The sequence below is a fragment of the Triturus cristatus genome, chromosome 5_1, assembly GCF_964204655.1.
Source record: "Triturus cristatus chromosome 5_1, aTriCri1.1, whole genome shotgun sequence".
In the NCBI taxonomy this organism is placed as follows: Eukaryota; Metazoa; Chordata; class Amphibia; order Caudata; family Salamandridae; genus Triturus; species Triturus cristatus.
The window spans coordinates 41486820-41504984 of NC_140587.1; the positions used below are offsets into that span (position 1 = coordinate 41486820).

The 18165-nt window shown below is 50.0% G+C and overlaps 1 protein-coding gene across 4 annotated transcripts in view; it reads right to left on the reverse strand.

Moving 5' to 3' along the window:
* The window catches only part of LOC146830109 (solute carrier family 52, riboflavin transporter, member 2-like), a 299887-nt gene that overhangs the window by 53553 nt on the left and 228169 nt on the right, over positions 1-18165 (reverse strand). For all 4 annotated transcript variants that reach the window (XM_085604332.1, XM_085604329.1, XM_085604331.1 and 1 more), the window contains one exon: positions 6110-6974. In XM_085604332.1, the coding sequence (XP_085460458.1) occupies positions 6110-6974 (865 nt within the window). The remainder of the gene's footprint in view (positions 1-6109; positions 6975-18165) is intronic.

Sequence of the window (18165 nt, forward strand, 5' to 3'; positions counted from 1 at the left end):
GGACGCGGTGTCTGAAAGAGAGGCCGCACCCACTCTTGGTTTAGGTAGGCTTTCCCCGTGACAGCATTTAGCAAATGCTGGATTTGCTGTTGGTCGAGAAGTGATTTTTCGGCTTTTACTGTGAACCCCAACTTGTGTAACAGTGATACTGCTGTCGGAGTGTGTGCTTGGCTTGGAGGGTGTTTCTGTGCATGTACAGCCGCTAGAGATTTGGTAACTGGCAATGTTGTCCACTTAGCCCAAAGCACAGGTACTGGTGATGTACTAGATGTAAGGAGACTTGGCGTCACTAAAAGCAAGGATCATTTGATCCCCTGTGCAGAGCAGTGGGATGATGTCCTGCAGGGTGACCCGACAGGATGGAGCAGTTTAACAGCTTGAGACTTAGGATACACCACATAGTTGTATCGAAAGTATGGCTCCTCCGACTCTCTGGATAAGGGGTAACCGCTCGATAGCACTTTTGGAAAGAAGTGCTTGCAGATGTAGATGGCTGTGACTCATTACATGGGTAAGAGGTGGTACGTTTGGTGACGTAGAACTCCAAGCAGTACCCTGTTGTACCACTTAACCTCCAACAAATTGGTGCTCTATTTCCTTACACTGTGGAAGGTATAACTTCAGACTTCCCCCGACAGGTGTTGTGTAATCTGGGAGAATGATGGGAGGGGGGGGGGGGGGAGTGGTGGGGGAGCAGTCACTGTTTGGAAGTAGAGGCGCACCTGTTGGATCTGCATCTACTCTTGCCGCTGACATGGTAGCCACTTCAGCCCAGTATTTGGGTCCCTGGGTGCCCGGAAAGGACTGTTGATGGTGGAATCCCTGCCTCAGAGTAGGCGACTTAGGACTACCTCTCGCCTGCTGTTTGTGAAAGGCAGACCAAGGTGTTTGGGTCTATACTGCACCCATGCCTTTGGCAGCCTCGGTTTCTTTTTCCAATTTCTCTATCAAGTCGACCTGGGGTCGAACAGATGCTCTCCATCAAACGGGACACTGGGGTATTGCTGTAACTCTGGTCTAAATCCTAAGTTAGTCAGGCATGGCGCCTACGTAGGAAGACGGTGTCGCTCTACCTGTAGGCAGTGTTAGTGGAGTTCAGGGTGCATCGAATGCGTCAGAGATGACCTTCTCTTACAAGACCAGTTCCTGCCTACTATTCAGGGATGTGCTTCACCCATTCCTCCATCCTTTCTTAATGATGGCAGTCATACTGTGCTGGCAATCCTCTACTGAGGGGCACCCCTGCAGCCACATGCTTCCTATGTTCGAGCTGCCATAATCTGGAGGCAGAACGCTGCCCATTGCCTGAGCTGAGGCGCTCTTTCTAGCAGTGGGAAACACCAGTGAGTCAGGCAAGACCTGGCACCCGATGTGAAATGGGTCATCTGAAGCAACCTTATATTTCTTTTCGGCCCGTGGGATGAGGACTCTGAACTTGACACGGGTCATTGAAATTGTCCGTGCTGCATTTCACCATGCTGTCCAACATGCACACGTACTGGACAGATCTTTTAATGATAGAGATTGTCTTGGCCAAAACGTCATCCTCCTCTACCATGTGGAGCTTCTCCTCGGATGCTAAGTCACCACTACATGACTGCATGGTAGGCAGCAGTGTTGTCTGGGGGAGAGACCTTGAGAGGGTAAGCCTCCGGGAGGGGTCTTGGGGTCAGCATTGATATCCCCCCCCCCCCACGGTCATCCACATCCTCTGATGTGATGGGGTCATGGTGCGGATCTTTAGGATCACTAGGGCTCCATTGGTCTGCATCAATATGCTCGAAGTGAAAGGAGGACCGTGGGGACTGAGGAGGTGGCTGTGATGAGGGTGTGTGAACGCTAAGTGCAGAAGATTGCGGTGGCTGGCTAGTAACGGTGTCTCTCATATTCCTAGGATCAGAAAGGACTGTAGCTCCTCTGATATCTGTTACATGAGGGCAAGTTAAGATTTTTGCTGTGGATGGGTGAATGAAAACCTGCTGCTGCCTGGCACCGAGCACCTTAAGAAGCTCAAAGGAGAAAGGTGCCTCACTCGAGTCTGATTTTGGCACCAAGGCCTGTTTCAGAGCCGAGCTCGGGGTGGCTCTCGGAGTCAGCTTCAAAGATGACTTTGGCTCCAAGGGTGGCTTCTCAGATGCGTGGGGTTGAGCTGGCATGGATGGATGCCAAGGCTTAATGCCTTTAGCAAAAGCTCTCCTGGAACTGAGGGGATTCTCTTGGTGTCAGTAGATCTCACAACCTGAAACTGGACCAGATGGTCGGTGTCTCTTGTAGCTCACTTCAGGGCCTGACTCTCTTGGCATCTTTGATTGGCCTCAAGAGAAGGGCAGTTTTTAAGGTCGATTCTCTGGGAAACCTTCCTCAAATGAGCATGGTTGAGTGAAAGTTTTAGGAGCAGATTTCATCCTGGTGCCTATGGTCGTGCACAAAGGGAGTTCTTTCTCTGCCTCTGAAGCGTCCGAACACAGAACATATGGCCCTTGTTCTAAATGCGCCACGTGACTACCTGAAAGCCCAGATCTTCTCCTTCAGAGCCGGTGATGTTCTTGCATCTAAAAAGGCTCTGGGGCTTGGGCGAGTTTAGATGCTGCATCTTGTGATGTGCCCAGCAGCACATCAGTTGTTTTTTTGCACTTAAAGGGTTTACACACCAAGCGGGTCAACGCCTTGCGCTCAGGAGAAAAACACGGGTTACAGACCCAATGTTGGCTAGACCAGGGGAATTTAGAATTGCATTTAAGGGCAGAATTAGAAGGGTGTTTTCTCCCCAACATCTTCCCCAAACGTGATCCTCAATATGATCTGATAGAGAAAGTCGCGTCAAAGCCACTCAAGGTCGTCATACATGTTGCTGCTGCATTCTCCCATTGCTAGTGTCAAATCCTTGACTATAGGCCTTGAAGGTCTAAAAGAACACGTTGTCGGTCCTAGAGCTGGCACTGGAAAGGACGAGCAGGATGGAGGCAAAAAAAAAAAAAGAAATCTTAGGTGCAGTCTTTGTCCTTGTGCATTGTGAACTAAGGTAGAAGCCAAAAGGTCTTTTAACACTGCTCTTCTTCAAAGAAAAAACAACTTGCTAATATCTGCGTCCAACACAAGATGGCATCCACATCAACAGATTCTGCCAACAAACAATTGTTGCCCAGTGTCTTATTGTTACCCAAAGGTGAAGTTTCAAACTCAGACCCTCTAAGACCCAGGTAATGGTTCGTGGTTGGGGGGGAATTAACATGGGACAAGAAAAGACCTGTAGAAGAACACTACACAATTAGGGGAGACCTGTGTATAAACATGGCAAACCAAGGGGAGATCTGGGGATCAACATGACATAGCGAGGGGAGACCTGGTGAACAATGCAATGAGGAGAGACCTGAGGGGACATGAAATGACAAGAGGAGACTTGTAAATTAACACAACATAAGAGGTGGCTTGAGAATCAACACAACAAAATGAGAGGTGACCTAAGACTTAAAAAGGCTCGGTGAGGGGAGACCTGGGGAGCAGCATAGCAAGGGGAGACCTGGGGAGCAACACAGCACAGCGAGGGGAGACCTGGGGAGCATCACAGCACAGCGAGGGGAGACCTGGGGAGCAACACAGCACAGCGAGGGGAGACCTGGGGAGCAACACAGCACAGCGAGGGGAGACCTGGGGAGCAACACAGCACAGCGAGGGGAGACCTGGGGAGCAACACGGCACAGCGAGGGGAGACCTTGGGAATCAACACAGCACAGCGAGGGGAGACCTGGGGAATCAACACGGCACAGCGAGAGAAGACCTGGGGAATCAACACGGCACAGCGAGGGAGGACCTGGGGAATCAACACGGCACAGCGAGGGGAGACCTGGGGAGCAGCACAGCGAGGAGAGACCTGGGGAGCAACACAACACAGCGAGGAGAGACCTGGGGGGCAACAAAGCACAGCGAGGGGAGACCTGGGGAGCAACACAGCACAGCGAGGGGAGACCTGGGGAGCAACACAGCACAGCGAGGGGAGACCTGGGGAGCAACACAGCACAGCGAGGGGAGACCTGGGGAGCAACACAGCACAGCGAGGGGAGACCTGGGGAGCAACACAGCACAGCGAGGGGAGACCTGGGGAGCAACACAGCACAGCGAGGGGAGACCTGGAGAGCAACACAGCACAGCGAGGGAGACCTGGGGAATCAACACGGCACAGCGAGGGGAGACCTGGGGAGCAACACAGCACAGCGAGGGGAGACCTGGGGAGCAACACAGCACAGCGAGGGGAGACCTGGGGAATCAACATGGCACAGCGAGAGAAGACCTGGGGAATCAACACGGCACAGCGAGGGAAGACCTGGGGAATCAACACGGCACAGCGAGGGAAGACCTGGGGAATCAACACGGCACAGCGAGGGGAGACCTGGGGAGCAGCACAGCGAGGAGAGACCTGGGGAGCAACACAACACAGCGAGGAGAGACCTGGGGGGCAACACAGCACAGCGAGGGGAGACCTGGGGAGCAACACAGCACAGCGAGGGGAGACCTGGGGAGCAACAGCACAGCGAGGGGAGACCTGGGGAGCAACAGCACAGCGAGGGGAGACCTGGGAGCAACACAGCACAGCGAGGGGAGACCTGGGGAGCAACACAGCACAGCGAGGGGAGACCTGGGGAATCAACACGGCACAGCGAGGGGAGACCTGGGGAATCAACACGGCACAGCGAAGGGGAGACGAAGGGAATCAACGCAGCACAGCGAAGGGGAGACCTGGGGATTCAACGCGGCACAGCGAAGGGGAGACCTGGGGAAAAACAAGACAACACTGGGAGATTTGGGGGACGAAACATCACAACAAGGGGAGAAGTGGGAATCAACATAACAAAAGGGGTGACCTTGGATCAACACAGCACAGCGAGGGGAGACCTCAATGAGGGGAGACTTGTGGATGAATTCAACAAAAAGGAGACTTGGGGATCAAAACAACATGAGTGGTGATGTGGGGACTCAACATAGAGCCACAAGGAAAGACAAAGACCTGGGGATCAAAGGCGGGACAACAAGAGGAGATCTAAAGCTCAACACAGCACAATGAGGGCAGAATTAAGGGATTGCCGTGGAGGAAAGAAATGACACACCAGGATCAACACAGCACATTGAGGAGTGACTTGATCAATAGTACACACCAAGGGCAGAAAACAAAGATGGGAGATAGACTCGACCCGCACAGTGTGGGGAGACCGAGGGGCTCAACACTGTACAAAGAGGGGCGGTCTGGGGGATTAAAAGGGCACAATGATGTGGCAATCTGGTATGAATACAGCATAACAAGGGGAGACGTAGGGATCAGCATGACAATGGGATCCATTGACAACGAGGAGAGACCTGGTGATCAACAAGACAAGGGGCTTGGAGATCAGCACAGAACAATGGAGGTGCAGGGAGAGGGATCTGTGGATCAAAATGAAACAAAGATGTTAGACCTAGGTTTCAACATGGCACAACGTGGGGTGACCATGTACACCTGTAGTATCAATGCAGCACAATGAGGGGAGATCTGGGGGCTTAACAGGGTAAAAATTGGGAAACCCTTGGGTAAACGTGCAAAATGATGTAACACTTGAGGATCGCCACAGCCTATGAATCAACACAGCACACCAAGGGGAGACTTGAGGATTGAGCACTAGAGGGGGAGATCTGTGGATGAACACAAAATAAAGAGGGAAGACCTGGGGATCAACAGGAAACAGAGGGGAGGCCCGGTGATTAACACAGAGCAGTGAGGGGTCATCTGGAGGTCGACAGCACAACAAGGACCAATCAGGGGAATTAAGAGGGCACAAAGAGGTGACTTCCGGAGATCAATAGAACAAAATGAGGGGTGATTGGGAATAAACATGGCACAGTGAGTGGAGTCAACAGCACACGAAGGGGACACCTGGGAGTCAGCACAGCACAAAGACAGAGCAGGGATCTATGAAACACGGCACAAAGACATAGACCAGGGATCTATAATGAACACAAGGGGTGATCAGGTCATGTACCGGCACTGTTCTAGCTCAACGGTATTCACATTTTAAGTCTTTTCAGAGCTGAACCTCATCATGACTCATCGCTAGCCTGTGTCCTTTGTCAGAGCACCTACCTGCACATCACAAACATGGCTAGGAAGCAAGCCATAGGGTTGGCAATGTTGCTGAGCACCGCTGACAGGTGGTAGGCCATCCTTCCGTAGGGCAGGCAGGAATAGCTCTGCACAGAAGGCAGCACGCCGTTGGTAAGCGCATTTGACAAAGCCAGTAGCCCCAACAAGTAAATATTCCTCCCTGTCCAAAAGCTGCTAGAAGCAGGCACGGGTGGCTTTTTGGCGATCTCCATGTCGTCTCCTGAAGGGGTGCCGTTCTCCTGGAGAGGGTAGGAGTCCTCCGATGCAATACTATCTCCTGCAGACTGTCGCCTACTTTGGGTAGAAGCCTGGCCTCGACGCTGCCACTGGACGAGGCATATGAAGGACAGCATAGATACACCCAGCAGGGCGGCGAGAAATCCAAAGAACCCATCGGCTGAGAAGCTCTCTGGAAAATAGTGCGGCTCTGTGGTGTTGCCAAAGCTGTTGTTCCTGCATTCTAGCTGTCCAATGCCCTGTCCGAGTGCCACCACACACGGAAAGAGGGCACTGAGTCCCTGTCCGACGAAGAATGTGCGGATGTAGAGTTGCGGAAACTGGTACATGAAAGGCAGGAAGGTGACATTGGAGGTGCAGCAGAAGAAAGCCAGGATGAAGGCGAGCAGCAGATAGGGCAGGCTGTGGAGTTCTCCCCCGATCCGAACCTGCCATTGCCAGAAGGCAGCCAGGAAGGCAGCAGCCAGCACACTCAGCCCCTGGATGGCATAGATCAGATAACGCTCCTTGAACTTCCCAGGGGCGAAGCGATGGGCAAGGGTGATGGCGATGGGACCCAGGTTCCCAAATGCGATGAGGACTGAAAGGTACGCTGGCAGGTTCCACCCTAAGAGGAAGAGAAGCAGCAGAAACACAGATTTACTTCTTAGGAGAGAAATACAAATACCTTCAATACATCAGAGGTTAGAAAGCAGAGGTGAGTGGTGCCACAACTGAAGACATCCTCAGTAGTGGTCCATCGGACCACCACAGACCTCTCGGGATGAATCAATGTACTCCATTCTTATAAAGTGCTTGAAGCCAGAGCGAAATGGATCATCCCTTACACACCTGCATTTTGTTTTATTAATGACCAATAGTTGTGATCTGATAAGAAGGTTCTATCGGATCTTGTGACCTTTCTGCCGACACCCACAGAGCTCAGTTGGGACACTGCATTACTCAACACTCCTCCTCTCTTGATCCCGGGGGCTAGGGGTCACCTGTGCCAGGAGAGCAACGAAAGGAATATGCTACTTACCAGTATGCATCTGTTCTTGGCATGTAGAGCTGCAGAGTTGTACACTTAGCATAGGTCGCCATCTGGTGTTGGGCCCGGATGTTTGCAGTTTGTTTTTCTTCTTGGACAGTCTTTGGAAGTCACGAGTTTGGTGACTCCTCCTTCGGTCCGTACTGCGCATGGGCTTCGGCTCCATCCTCAGATTGTTTTTCGCCAACAGGGAAATGATGGAGCGTAGTAATAACAGTGAGAAACCCATGTGTTGTATCTAAATAAGATGTACTGGAACGGATACAGGTAGCCGGGGAGGCGGGTGGGCGTGTACAACTCTGCAGCTCTACATGCCAAGAACAGATGCATACTGGTAAGTAGCATATTCCGTTCGAGGCATATGAGCTGCAGATTGTACACTTAGCATAGATTATATAGCAGTACCCAACCTTAGCGGCGACCACCGGTATCCGTTGCAGCTGTTTGAAAAAGTGTCTTTAGTACAGCCTGGCCCACCCTAGCTTGCTGCTTGGAATGCACATCTACACAGTAGTGTTTTGTGAAGGTGTGCGGTGTAGACCATGTGGCTGCTTTGCAGATGTCATCTAAGGGTATATTCCCTAGAAAAGCCATAGAAGCCCCTAACTTTCTTGTAGAGTGGGCTCTAGGAGGAACAGATAATGTTCTCTTTGCCTTTTGATAGCAAATTTGTATGCATTTTACAATCCACCTAGCTATCCCTGATTTAGAAATGGGGTTGCCTTTATGTGGTGGAGAGAAGGAAACGAACAATTGTTTAGTCTTCCTGAAGGGTTGCGTTCTTTGTATGTAGTATAGCAACGCCCTCTTAACATCGAGTGTGTGTAAGGCCCTTTCCGCAACAGATTGGGGTTGCGAAAAGAAGACAGGTAATTCCACTGATTGATTGAGGTGGAAGGGGGAAATGACTTTGGGCAGAAACTTCGGATTTGTGCGAAGTATGACCTTGCTGTGATGCATTTGTATGTAGGGTTCCTGTATGGTGAACGCTTGTATTTCACCAACCCTTCTAAGGGAAGTGATCGCTACAAGGAAAGCTGTTTTCCAGGTGAGAAACTGTAACTCACATTTGTGCATTGGTTCGAAGGGCGGACCCATTAGTCGTGTAAGAACTAAATTTAGATTCCATACAGGGGAAGGTGGTGCCCTGGGAGGAATTACGCGTTTAAGGCCTTCCATGAAGGCTTTAATAGCGGGCACTCTGAAGAGTGATAAATGCTGTCTGTTTTGTAGATAAGCAGCGATCGCTGCTAGGTGTAGGCGTATGGATGAATATGCCAGGTTACACCTGTGAAGATGGAGCAGATAGCATATGATGTGCTGTATGGATGCATCTAGAGGGTTGATTGTATTGTTACGGCAGTAAATTACAAATCTTTTCCACTTTGCGGCATAGCATGCTCTAGTGGTAGGGCGTCTGGCTTCCATGATGATGTTCATGCAATCAGGGGGAAGGTTAAGGTATCCGAATTCTAGGATTTCAGGAGCCAGATCGCCAGGTTGAGCTGAGCTGGGTCCGGGTGCCTGATTTCTCCATGGTTCTGGGTTAGGAGGCATGGGGATAGATGTAGTTTTTGATGTGGTACCACTGACAGTTGTAGTAGCGTGGTGTACCACGGCTGCCTGGCCCACGTCGGAGCTACCAGAATGAGTGTGAGGGAGTGCTGTTGTAGCTTCCGGACCACTAATGGAATTAGTGGGAGAGGTGGAAAGGCGTATGCAAATCTGCCTGACCAGTTCATCCATATCGCATTGCCCTTGGACAATGGGTGTGGGTATCTGGCGGCGAAGCTTGGGCATTTTTTGTTTTCGTGGGTGGCGAAGAGGTCTATCTGAGGATGCCCCCATTGTTGGAAGAATGGGTGAAGAACTTGTGGATGCAGTTCCCATTCGTGTAGTTGTTGCGTTTGTCTGCTGAGCAGATCTGCCATGGTGTTTTGTACGCCTGGAACGTGCTGTGCCAGGAGAAAGATGTTTTGAGGAATTGCCCATCTCCATATGCTCTGGGCTAAGCGGGAGAGCTGGGGAGAGTGTGTCCCCCCCTGTTTTTGGATATAATACATTGCAGTCATATTGTCTGTGCGAATGAGGACTGCTTTGCCCGAAATCTGTTTTTGGAAAGATTTTAGGGCTAGAAAGATCGCCAAGAGCTCCAGATGGTTGATGTGGAGCGATTTTTGCTGTGGCGTCCATAGACCTTGCATGGTGAGGTGTAGAAGGTGCGCTCCCCAGCCGGAGAGCGATGCGTCCGCTGTTAGAGTCACCTGAGGAACCGGGTCCAGGAACGGCCGCCCTTTGGAAAGGTTCGTGGTGTTCCACCACTGCAGAGAGTGATGTGTGCGGCCGTCCACCAACACCAGATCCGTCAGCTGACCCTGGGCCTGGTTCCACTGTTGTGCTAAGCACTCTTGAAGTGGACGCATGTGGAGTCTTGCATGGGGCACTATGAAGATGCAAGACGCCATCATTCCTATGAGCTTCATAAACACTCTTGCTGGAAGAGAGTGTTGAGGAAGGAATGTTTTGCGTAAGGCTTGAATGCTAGTGATTCTGGCTGAGTTTGGATAGGCAATACCCTTGGAGGTGTCTATAGTGGCCCCGAGATATTGCTTTGTGTGAGATGGTATGAGGTGGGACTTTTGGTAGTTCACCGTGAAGCCTAGCTGGTGGAGCAGTTGGATGGTGCTGTTTGTATGTTGCACACATTGGTCGTAGGACGCGGCTTTTATCAGCCAGTGGTCCAGGTAAGGGAAGACGTGAATGTGTTGACGTCTGAGGTGTGCTGCTACTACTGCTAGGCATTTGGTAAACACCCGTGGTGCGGTGGTGACCCCGAAGGGGAGAACCGTGAATTGGTAATGTTGCCCGTCCACCACGAACCTGAGGTATTTCCTGTGAGAGGGGTGTATTGGAATGTGAAAGTATGCGTCTTTCAGATCCAAGGTTGTGAGAAAGTCTCCCTGGCAGAGGAGTGGGAGGACTTGCTGTAGGGTGACCATGTGAAAATGGTCTGAATGTATGTAGGCATTTAGAGGCCGGAGGTCGAGAATGGGTCTGAGGGTCCCGTCTTTCTTTGGTATTAAGAAATATAGGGAGTAGACCCCTAGATTTTGTTGATTGACGGGGACCTGCTCTATAGCGTGTTTTTGGAGGAGTGAGAGTACCTCTTGTTTGAGCAGTGTGGAATGTTCTTGAGACATTGGACGGTGCCTTGGTGGGATATTGGGTGGGGTAGATGTTAGTTCGAGACAGTACCCTGACCGAATGATTTGGGTCACCCATTTGTCCGATGTTATGGACTCCCATACGTGGATAAAGTTTTGTAGTCTGCCCCCGACCGGAGTGGAATGGTCTGGGGGGAGCGGAGGGGAGTCATTGTGCGGGGGGGGTGGCAGAACGGGTGTTGTTGGTTTTGCCCCTGCCCTTATTGTTGTTACCCCTGTAACCACCTCTCTGATTGCCCTTTGAAAAGGTATTTTGAGGAGGGGACTTGTAGGAGGTAGAGGCGTTATCGGTGGAGGAGCCTCTGCCTGTGCCACGAAAGGACGAGCGTCGAAAGGAACGTTTGGAGGCTTGTGTTTGGAGTGCCCCCATAGACTTTGCTGTGTCTGTGTCTTTCTTCATCTTTTCGAGCGCTTCGTCTACCTTTGGCCCAAAGAGTGTTTCCTGGTCAAAGGGGTGATTGAGTATGGATGCCTGGACTTCAGGCTTGAACCCTGAGATCCTGAGCCAGGCGTGGCGGCGAAGCAGGACACTGGTATTTATGGCCCTAGAAGCAGTGTCGGCTGCATCGAGGGCACACTTAATGGAGGTGTTTGTAATTAGTTTGCCCTCCTGTATCAGGTCATGAGCCTTGTGCTTGTATTTTTCTGGAAGGTGCTGCATAAGAGCCTCTAGTTCGTCATAGTGTGCTCTATCATATCGCGCAAGCAGTGCTTGTGTGTTTGCAATGCGCCACATGTTTGCAGCTTGGGAGGCGGTGCGTTTACCAGACGCGTCCAGAAGTTTAGATTCTTTGTCTGGCGGCGGGGCATCTCCTGAGGATTGGGAGTTAGCCCGCTTTCTAGCTGTGGAGACAACTAGGGAATCTAGGGGAGCAGGGCCCTTGATGTAAGCAGGGTCTGTGGGTGCCGCCTTATACTTCTTCTCTATTCTAGGGTTCAGTACTCTGGCTCTGACAGGGTCTTTGAACACCTCTGTAGTGTGCTTGGTGACACCCTTAAGCATGGGTAAAATGGAAGTGGATTTGTCTTGTATATCAAATGTATCCAGTAGGAAGTCTTCTTCTACTGGTTCACTGTGCATGTCCACCCCGTGGTAGTGTGCTGCTCTCTGCACTAAATGGTGAAACCCTAAGGAGTCCTCTGGAGGAGACGGCCTGGATGGGTATAGGTCGTCCTGAGGTACATTGGGTATGTCAGGGTTATTGTAATCCTCCCATGGATCTGGGGTCCCTGGTGGAGTGGGATCCATTGGGGCGTCCGCCGGGTAATTGTCCGGATCCCCATCATCCGGATCTGGGGATGGGGTCGGATCGTAGTGAGGTACAGGTGGCGGAGATCTGTGAGGTGGAGGCGGTGGAGGAGGTGGAGGGGGTAGGGGAGGCGGTGGTGGGGAGGGCACTCTGAGGGGAGAAGTAGCAGAGTCCTTCCTTTTGGGTGGAGGAGGAGGAGCCGGAGCATCAAGGCGTCTTTTCTTGGTAGTTAAAGTCAAAAGCCCAGTCTTTGGATCTTTGGACAAAGTCTTTTGTAAAGGGTCTGGTGTAAACAGAGCCAATGGTGTCGAGTCGTCTGTCGGCACCGGTGATTTCGGAACCGGGGGTTTCGATGGTCTGTGTGCGCCATGCTTTTTTGAGGTCTCCGGGTGTTTCGGCGTCGAATGATGTTTCGGCGCCGGAGCATCGGTGCCGACGGATTTGTGTTTGTTCGGCACCGAGTGTCCAGGCTTCGGCACCGGTGGTTTCGGAGTCGAGCTGGATTTTGCGGTCTTCGGTGCCGGATGCTGTTTATCGGCACCGGGTGTTGGCTGGCTCGATCCCGAGCTGCCATGAGACTTTGGGAGCTTCGACACCGGGCCCGAAGGTGGGGTGATCGAAGTTTTGGTTTTGGTTTTGCCCAGGCCGGCAGGCGAGGGAGTAACCTGAGTCTCTTTGGTTTTCGGCGTGGGGGTGGGAGGGGGCATAGTACTCACGGCCCGCTGCGCTGGTGTAATGTCCTCCACGTCGGAGTCGTCGGCCTCGGAAGCGCGGACGACGTCTTCCTCATGCTCGGTGTGTGTTTGCCCCGAAGCTTCGGCGTCGTCTCCGAAGATGTCCGGTGGAGCTGCAGAGGATGAGTGCGCCATGGTGCGTCGAGCTCTTCGATCTCGGATGGTCTTCTTCGATCGAAAAGACTTGCAGGCGGGGCAGTCTCTGGCCTCGTGTTCCGGAGAGAGGCAAAGGTTACACACCTGATGGAGGTCGGTGTGGGGAAATTTAGACCCACATTTTGGGCACTTTTTGAACGGAGTCCTTTCCATCGGCCGGGACCGGAGTCGCGGAGGGCCCGAAGGCCGGTGTCGATGTACGGGATGGAGAAAGTGCCGCTTCGAGAGATGAAGATGATGAAGGAACTCGAAGAATCGAGGATTTTCCGTCGAGGCTGGAACCGTAGAAGTTCGAAGCCGGAGCACGAAGTATCACATCCGAGCCCGATGGCGGAAAAAAACAATCTGAGGATGGAGCCGAAGCCCATGCGCAGTACGGACCGAAGGAGGAGTCACCAAACTCGTGACTTCCAAAGACTGTCCAAGAAGAAAAACAAACTGCAAACATCCGGGCCCAACACCAGATGGCGACCTATGCTAAGTGTACAATCTGCAGCTCATATGCCTCGAACACATGTTTCCAGGGTTTGTTAACATGAGGAGTAAAGGCCACTGCAATGCGCACCAGCAGACCCTTCTCCCGGATGCATGACGGAAGATGCACTGCATTGTTGGAATCACTTCAGACCTATTGAAATATTGCATAATAATCCAGAAACACATGCATCAAGACATACACAACGCTAGCTGCGCCAACAATTGCAACAACTAAAGTGACTATTATCATGCACTGCATTTACCATCATGCACCTGGGTGAAAAAGTGTGCACCCTCCTCCTCCATTGGCACCAGGCAAGTCTGATCTTTTAAGCCAAGTCCTTCCTGAACCGGAACACAAACAACCCAGGACCGGTTTGGCCCTGGTTATGGGCTCATTAGCCAGGTATAGCATGGTTCCAGTGACACAAAGTGCCCAGATGTGGGTCCCAGGCTCACTATGCCACTGGAACCAAGCTATACCCCACACAAGAGCCCTAATAAGGGCAAATCCGGTCCTGGGTTTCTGGTGTTCCAGTCCAGGGAGGACGTGGCCTGGCAGTTCGGGCTGGGCTTTTGCCATGGAGAACAGGGTCAAGACTGATTTGCATATGGCCGGGTCCAAACTTGAAAGGCATGGGGAGCAAAATAACAATGGATTTAGGCTCAGATCTCTGTACTGGGGGTGACTTTTTGACATTGTTCAGCATTCCTTCCTTAAATTGTTTTTTTGGCACATGGGTTTTCGCCAGCAATAGGGCTTTGGACCCCCATGAAGGGTTGGGTCCCTGAAGTCAACCACACACTTGGACATGCAAGTAGGCCTATTTAGGTATGGTAATAAAATATTACTTTATGTTTAAAAAAACATCGAAATTTACTAAAAAAACAATTGTTAAAGTGGCATCATTGTTATGTATAGTTCTAAGATCTTACTTTACATTAAAAAAACACAAATTCACTGAAAAATAACAATGGTTAACGTGGCGTTATAGTTCGGTGAAAATGTCAGTTAAGATGTTATATTTAAAACAAAATAAAAAATACAGCAACATTCACCAGTTATTGTTATTTGAAGTAACTATAACTTGTACCGTCACCATGCACTGACTATTATCTTACATATTACATCACTCATGACATGTTGTACGATATCATTCACAACATCACTGAAGACAATTGAAATGACATCATTGATAACACTGTGTAGGGTGGGGGCTGTGAGTTAGTTACTTCAGTTAATTAGAACTGGTAAAGTTCAGCATTTCCTTTTTCGTTTAAAATGTTATATTTTGACTGACATGTTCACCTAACAAGAACATCTCTTTAATCTTTGTTTATTCCAGTGAATATATATATAGAAAATGCTACTTACCCAGTATGCATCTGTTCTTGGCATGTAGATCTGTAGATTCACATGCTTTGCATAAGTCTGCCATCTAGTGTTGGGTCTGGATGTTTGCACTTTGTTTTTCTTTGAAGAAGACTTTTTCAGTCACGAGGTAGGTGACTCCTCCTTTCGGTGATAGTGTGCATGGGCATCGACTCCATTGTTAGATTGTTTTCCCGTAGAGGGTGCGAATGGAGTTAGTAAGAGCAGAACAGAGATGTCCATGTGTACGTATCGAAGTAAGATATTACTGCAACAGGTATAGGTACCCATACCCGGGAAGGCGGGTGGGCACATGTTATTCTACAGCTCTACATGCCAAGAACAGATGCATACAGGGTAAGTAGCATTTTCCGTTCGAGGCATGTAAGCTGTAGATCACATGCTTTGCATAGACTATAAGTAAACAAAAACAATGGTTCTGTTGGGTATTCAACTATTTCTTATAAGAACGTCTAGTGTTAATGCATTATTCTGTAATGCTAAACATACGTATCTCAATTGTCCAGACAAAATAGAACACAGAGCACATACTGACATTCGTGACGCAAATTGCTGTATACTCACTCGTTTTATATAAATTAAATCATTCATACATATTTACACATTTGTAAACAAGGCTGTCAACACGAGGTGAGGTTTGTTGAAAATAAGTGATCAAGTGACATTTGTGCTCAGTGCTGGTGTTTAGTGCACAATATATACAGGGTGCTTAAAATATGTACATGGGAAAGAATAGGCCAGAATTTTAGAGAACAACCATGACTCTGCTGTGTATTGAATATTCTTAATCACACAGAGCCTTGGTCAATTTGGACCTTGCGAGGTCGTCGACGTTTCAACCCAAACTCAGCTCCATTAGGTAGTCAGGACGGGTCTTCATCAGGACAAAGAACGAGGGTAAGGGGTGACAGACTATAAATCAAGAGAACACGAATTAAGCGTGTTCCTTAGCTGGGTCTGGATGAGAATCGTATGTGGAGAAGGGTGGTACCAGTACTCACCCAACGATAACCAGAGTGACTCACGGTTATTCAAACATATTGGTGGACCCTGGTGGTGGAATCTAAATTAATTAGACCAGGTGACGTCAATCTAAAAAAAGAGAAAGGCCGTCAAATTCAAACCCTTTTATGTGTCAATACTGGCTTACAATGCAGGAAGAAGATACGTCTGCCTGCGCCTAAACCCTGCTGAATGTCAGGATCAAATTGAAAATAGGCATGAAGTTGGACCGTTCAAAGGTTTGATCCTAGTATTTAATTGGCCCACAAGTGCTATTGGCAAAAGCAGTGACTGCCAGGGCCTAGACCCTACCAATTAATTTCAGGATCGGTCGAAAAATAATTTAGGGCGCACAGTTCAAGTGTAACTATATGAAGTTTAAAAAAAACGCATGTGCGCTAATAGAAGGCTCGGTGTTGTTGATAATAAGCCAGCAGCCAGGAGTTTGGGGGCAATGTCTGCATGCGCCTGTGCCCCGCTAAATGCTGTCATGAGTTATCAAGAGCGGGTGCAGACAGTTCAAAAAATAAATTAATATGCACCACAAGCATTTATCAATTCAAGCTACATTGGCCGATACTACCCGCGTGGTGTGGCTAACCAGGCAGGAAATTCATGCTAATAATACACAAACGGTGGAGATCACAAAATATTCAGGATGCTACTTGTAAATGCGAGGAAAAAAAAAAACAGGAGTAAACCCGTTAACCCAGCTGAGACCGGGTAGGTATAGTAACAAAAAGACAATGTCTCACCTGGTAAATCATGTAAAGGAACCGTTAGATATGAGAATTAATCATATAGCACAGGAAGGGACAAGGGAGATCAAGAGGAGAAGTACCTCTGAATCATCGTAACCATAGTCCTGATGATGACCTCAATGTAAAGAGGTGGAAACGCCGTCGACTCGAGAACGCCAATTGCGGCATTGAAAAGGGTCATTCATAAATAGAGTAATCATGTTTGTAACTGTAAATTCCTTTGTAAATACTTTTATTTGACCCTCGTTGTTTATCTGTCCTTCGCCGTTCCACGTTGTTGCCTAAACACTTATGTCACGGCGCCGTTCACTCACCACTACACCCCCAGTGCACATATGGTTGTTATGGTTACTGTGAATTAGTTGTATTTTTTTGTGCTTCTTTCTACAAATAACAACCCTTCATCCTCCTCTTGGTCTCCCTTGTCCCTTCCTGTGCTATATGATTAATTCTCATATCTAACGGTTCCTTTACATGATTTACCAGTTGAGACATTGTCTTTTTGTTACTTGTATATGCGAGGTGGGGTGCTTACTTCAGTGTAAACCGGCAGTTAGAATCAAGGCATGGTGAAGCATACATACACTCACCAAGTGGAAGATCCGAGCGGTGAGTCTGCAAATTAAAAAAGCATTAAAAATGCAATAGGTCTCGCCTTTTATTAAGTTAAAGCCATTTGCTTTGCTGTACAATACCATTAGCAAAGCAAATGGCTTTAACTTAATCAAAGGCGAGACCTATTGCATTTTCAATGCTTGTTTAAACAGCCGGGGCTGCACATAAGGAGAGCACAAGGCAGAGTGCCGCTGTTCGCAGTGAAGAAACACCAAAAGTTGACACGGCAGCAGGGCACGAGTCGGGGTACCACGCGGGTGGACGGCATCCCCCCACTTATTTCCGCGGGTTTTTCAGGGTGGACGCCGTCCACCCTGCTAATTCAAAACCGCGCCGTCCATCATACCTTACAAAACGGGAGGCCGAGGCACAAAGTAAACAAACCATTTCCGGGTCCAAGCACGCCGATTACCACGCCCCTGCACCTACCAGGTGCACCGTTGGCAGGGTACCCAATAGACGCCAAGGATCCGATTCCGACCTCACCCAATGAATGGGTGGGTCTGCAACTCGGCAGTCCCGCCCACCCGCAACATGCCCTTTATTTTTCGCGCTTTCCTTCAATGAGCTCCTTTGCTTTTTTGGAGCGAGTGACGTTACGTGACCCCTTTGCCTGCTGCCTGACCTGCCGCCGCTTCCTGCACCAGACTTCCGGCCTCGCCTGCTGCCCTCTCCAGTCCCGGCCTCGCTCGCCTGGTGCCCCCTCCCGCCCTCACCTGGTGCCCCCTCCCGCCCTCGCCTGGTGCGGTGCCCCCTCCCGGCCTCGCCTGCTGCCCTTTCCCGCCCTCGCCTGGTGCCCCCTCCCGCCCTCGCCTGGTGCCCCCTCCCGCCCTCGCCTGGTGCCCTCTCCCGGCCTCGCCTGCTGCTACTGATTTAATTTGACTCGTCACTCGAGTAAGTACTATGTGTGCTCAATACGGCTCTGCGGCGTCACACATAATCACTTAATAACGCAGACCCAAGCACTACTTTCACTCTCAATTTAGCAAAATCGGAGCTACTTCAGGCAATTTTGGGTCCATTTACTTCTTCGAGCTGCTGTTCCACACAAATCCCAAATTATACCTTTGCTTGTGTACTCGTGAGAGGCGCCCGTGACGTTACTAGCTCACGCCCCTCCTCATCTAGGCTCCAGAGAAGACGGTGTACGGATGAG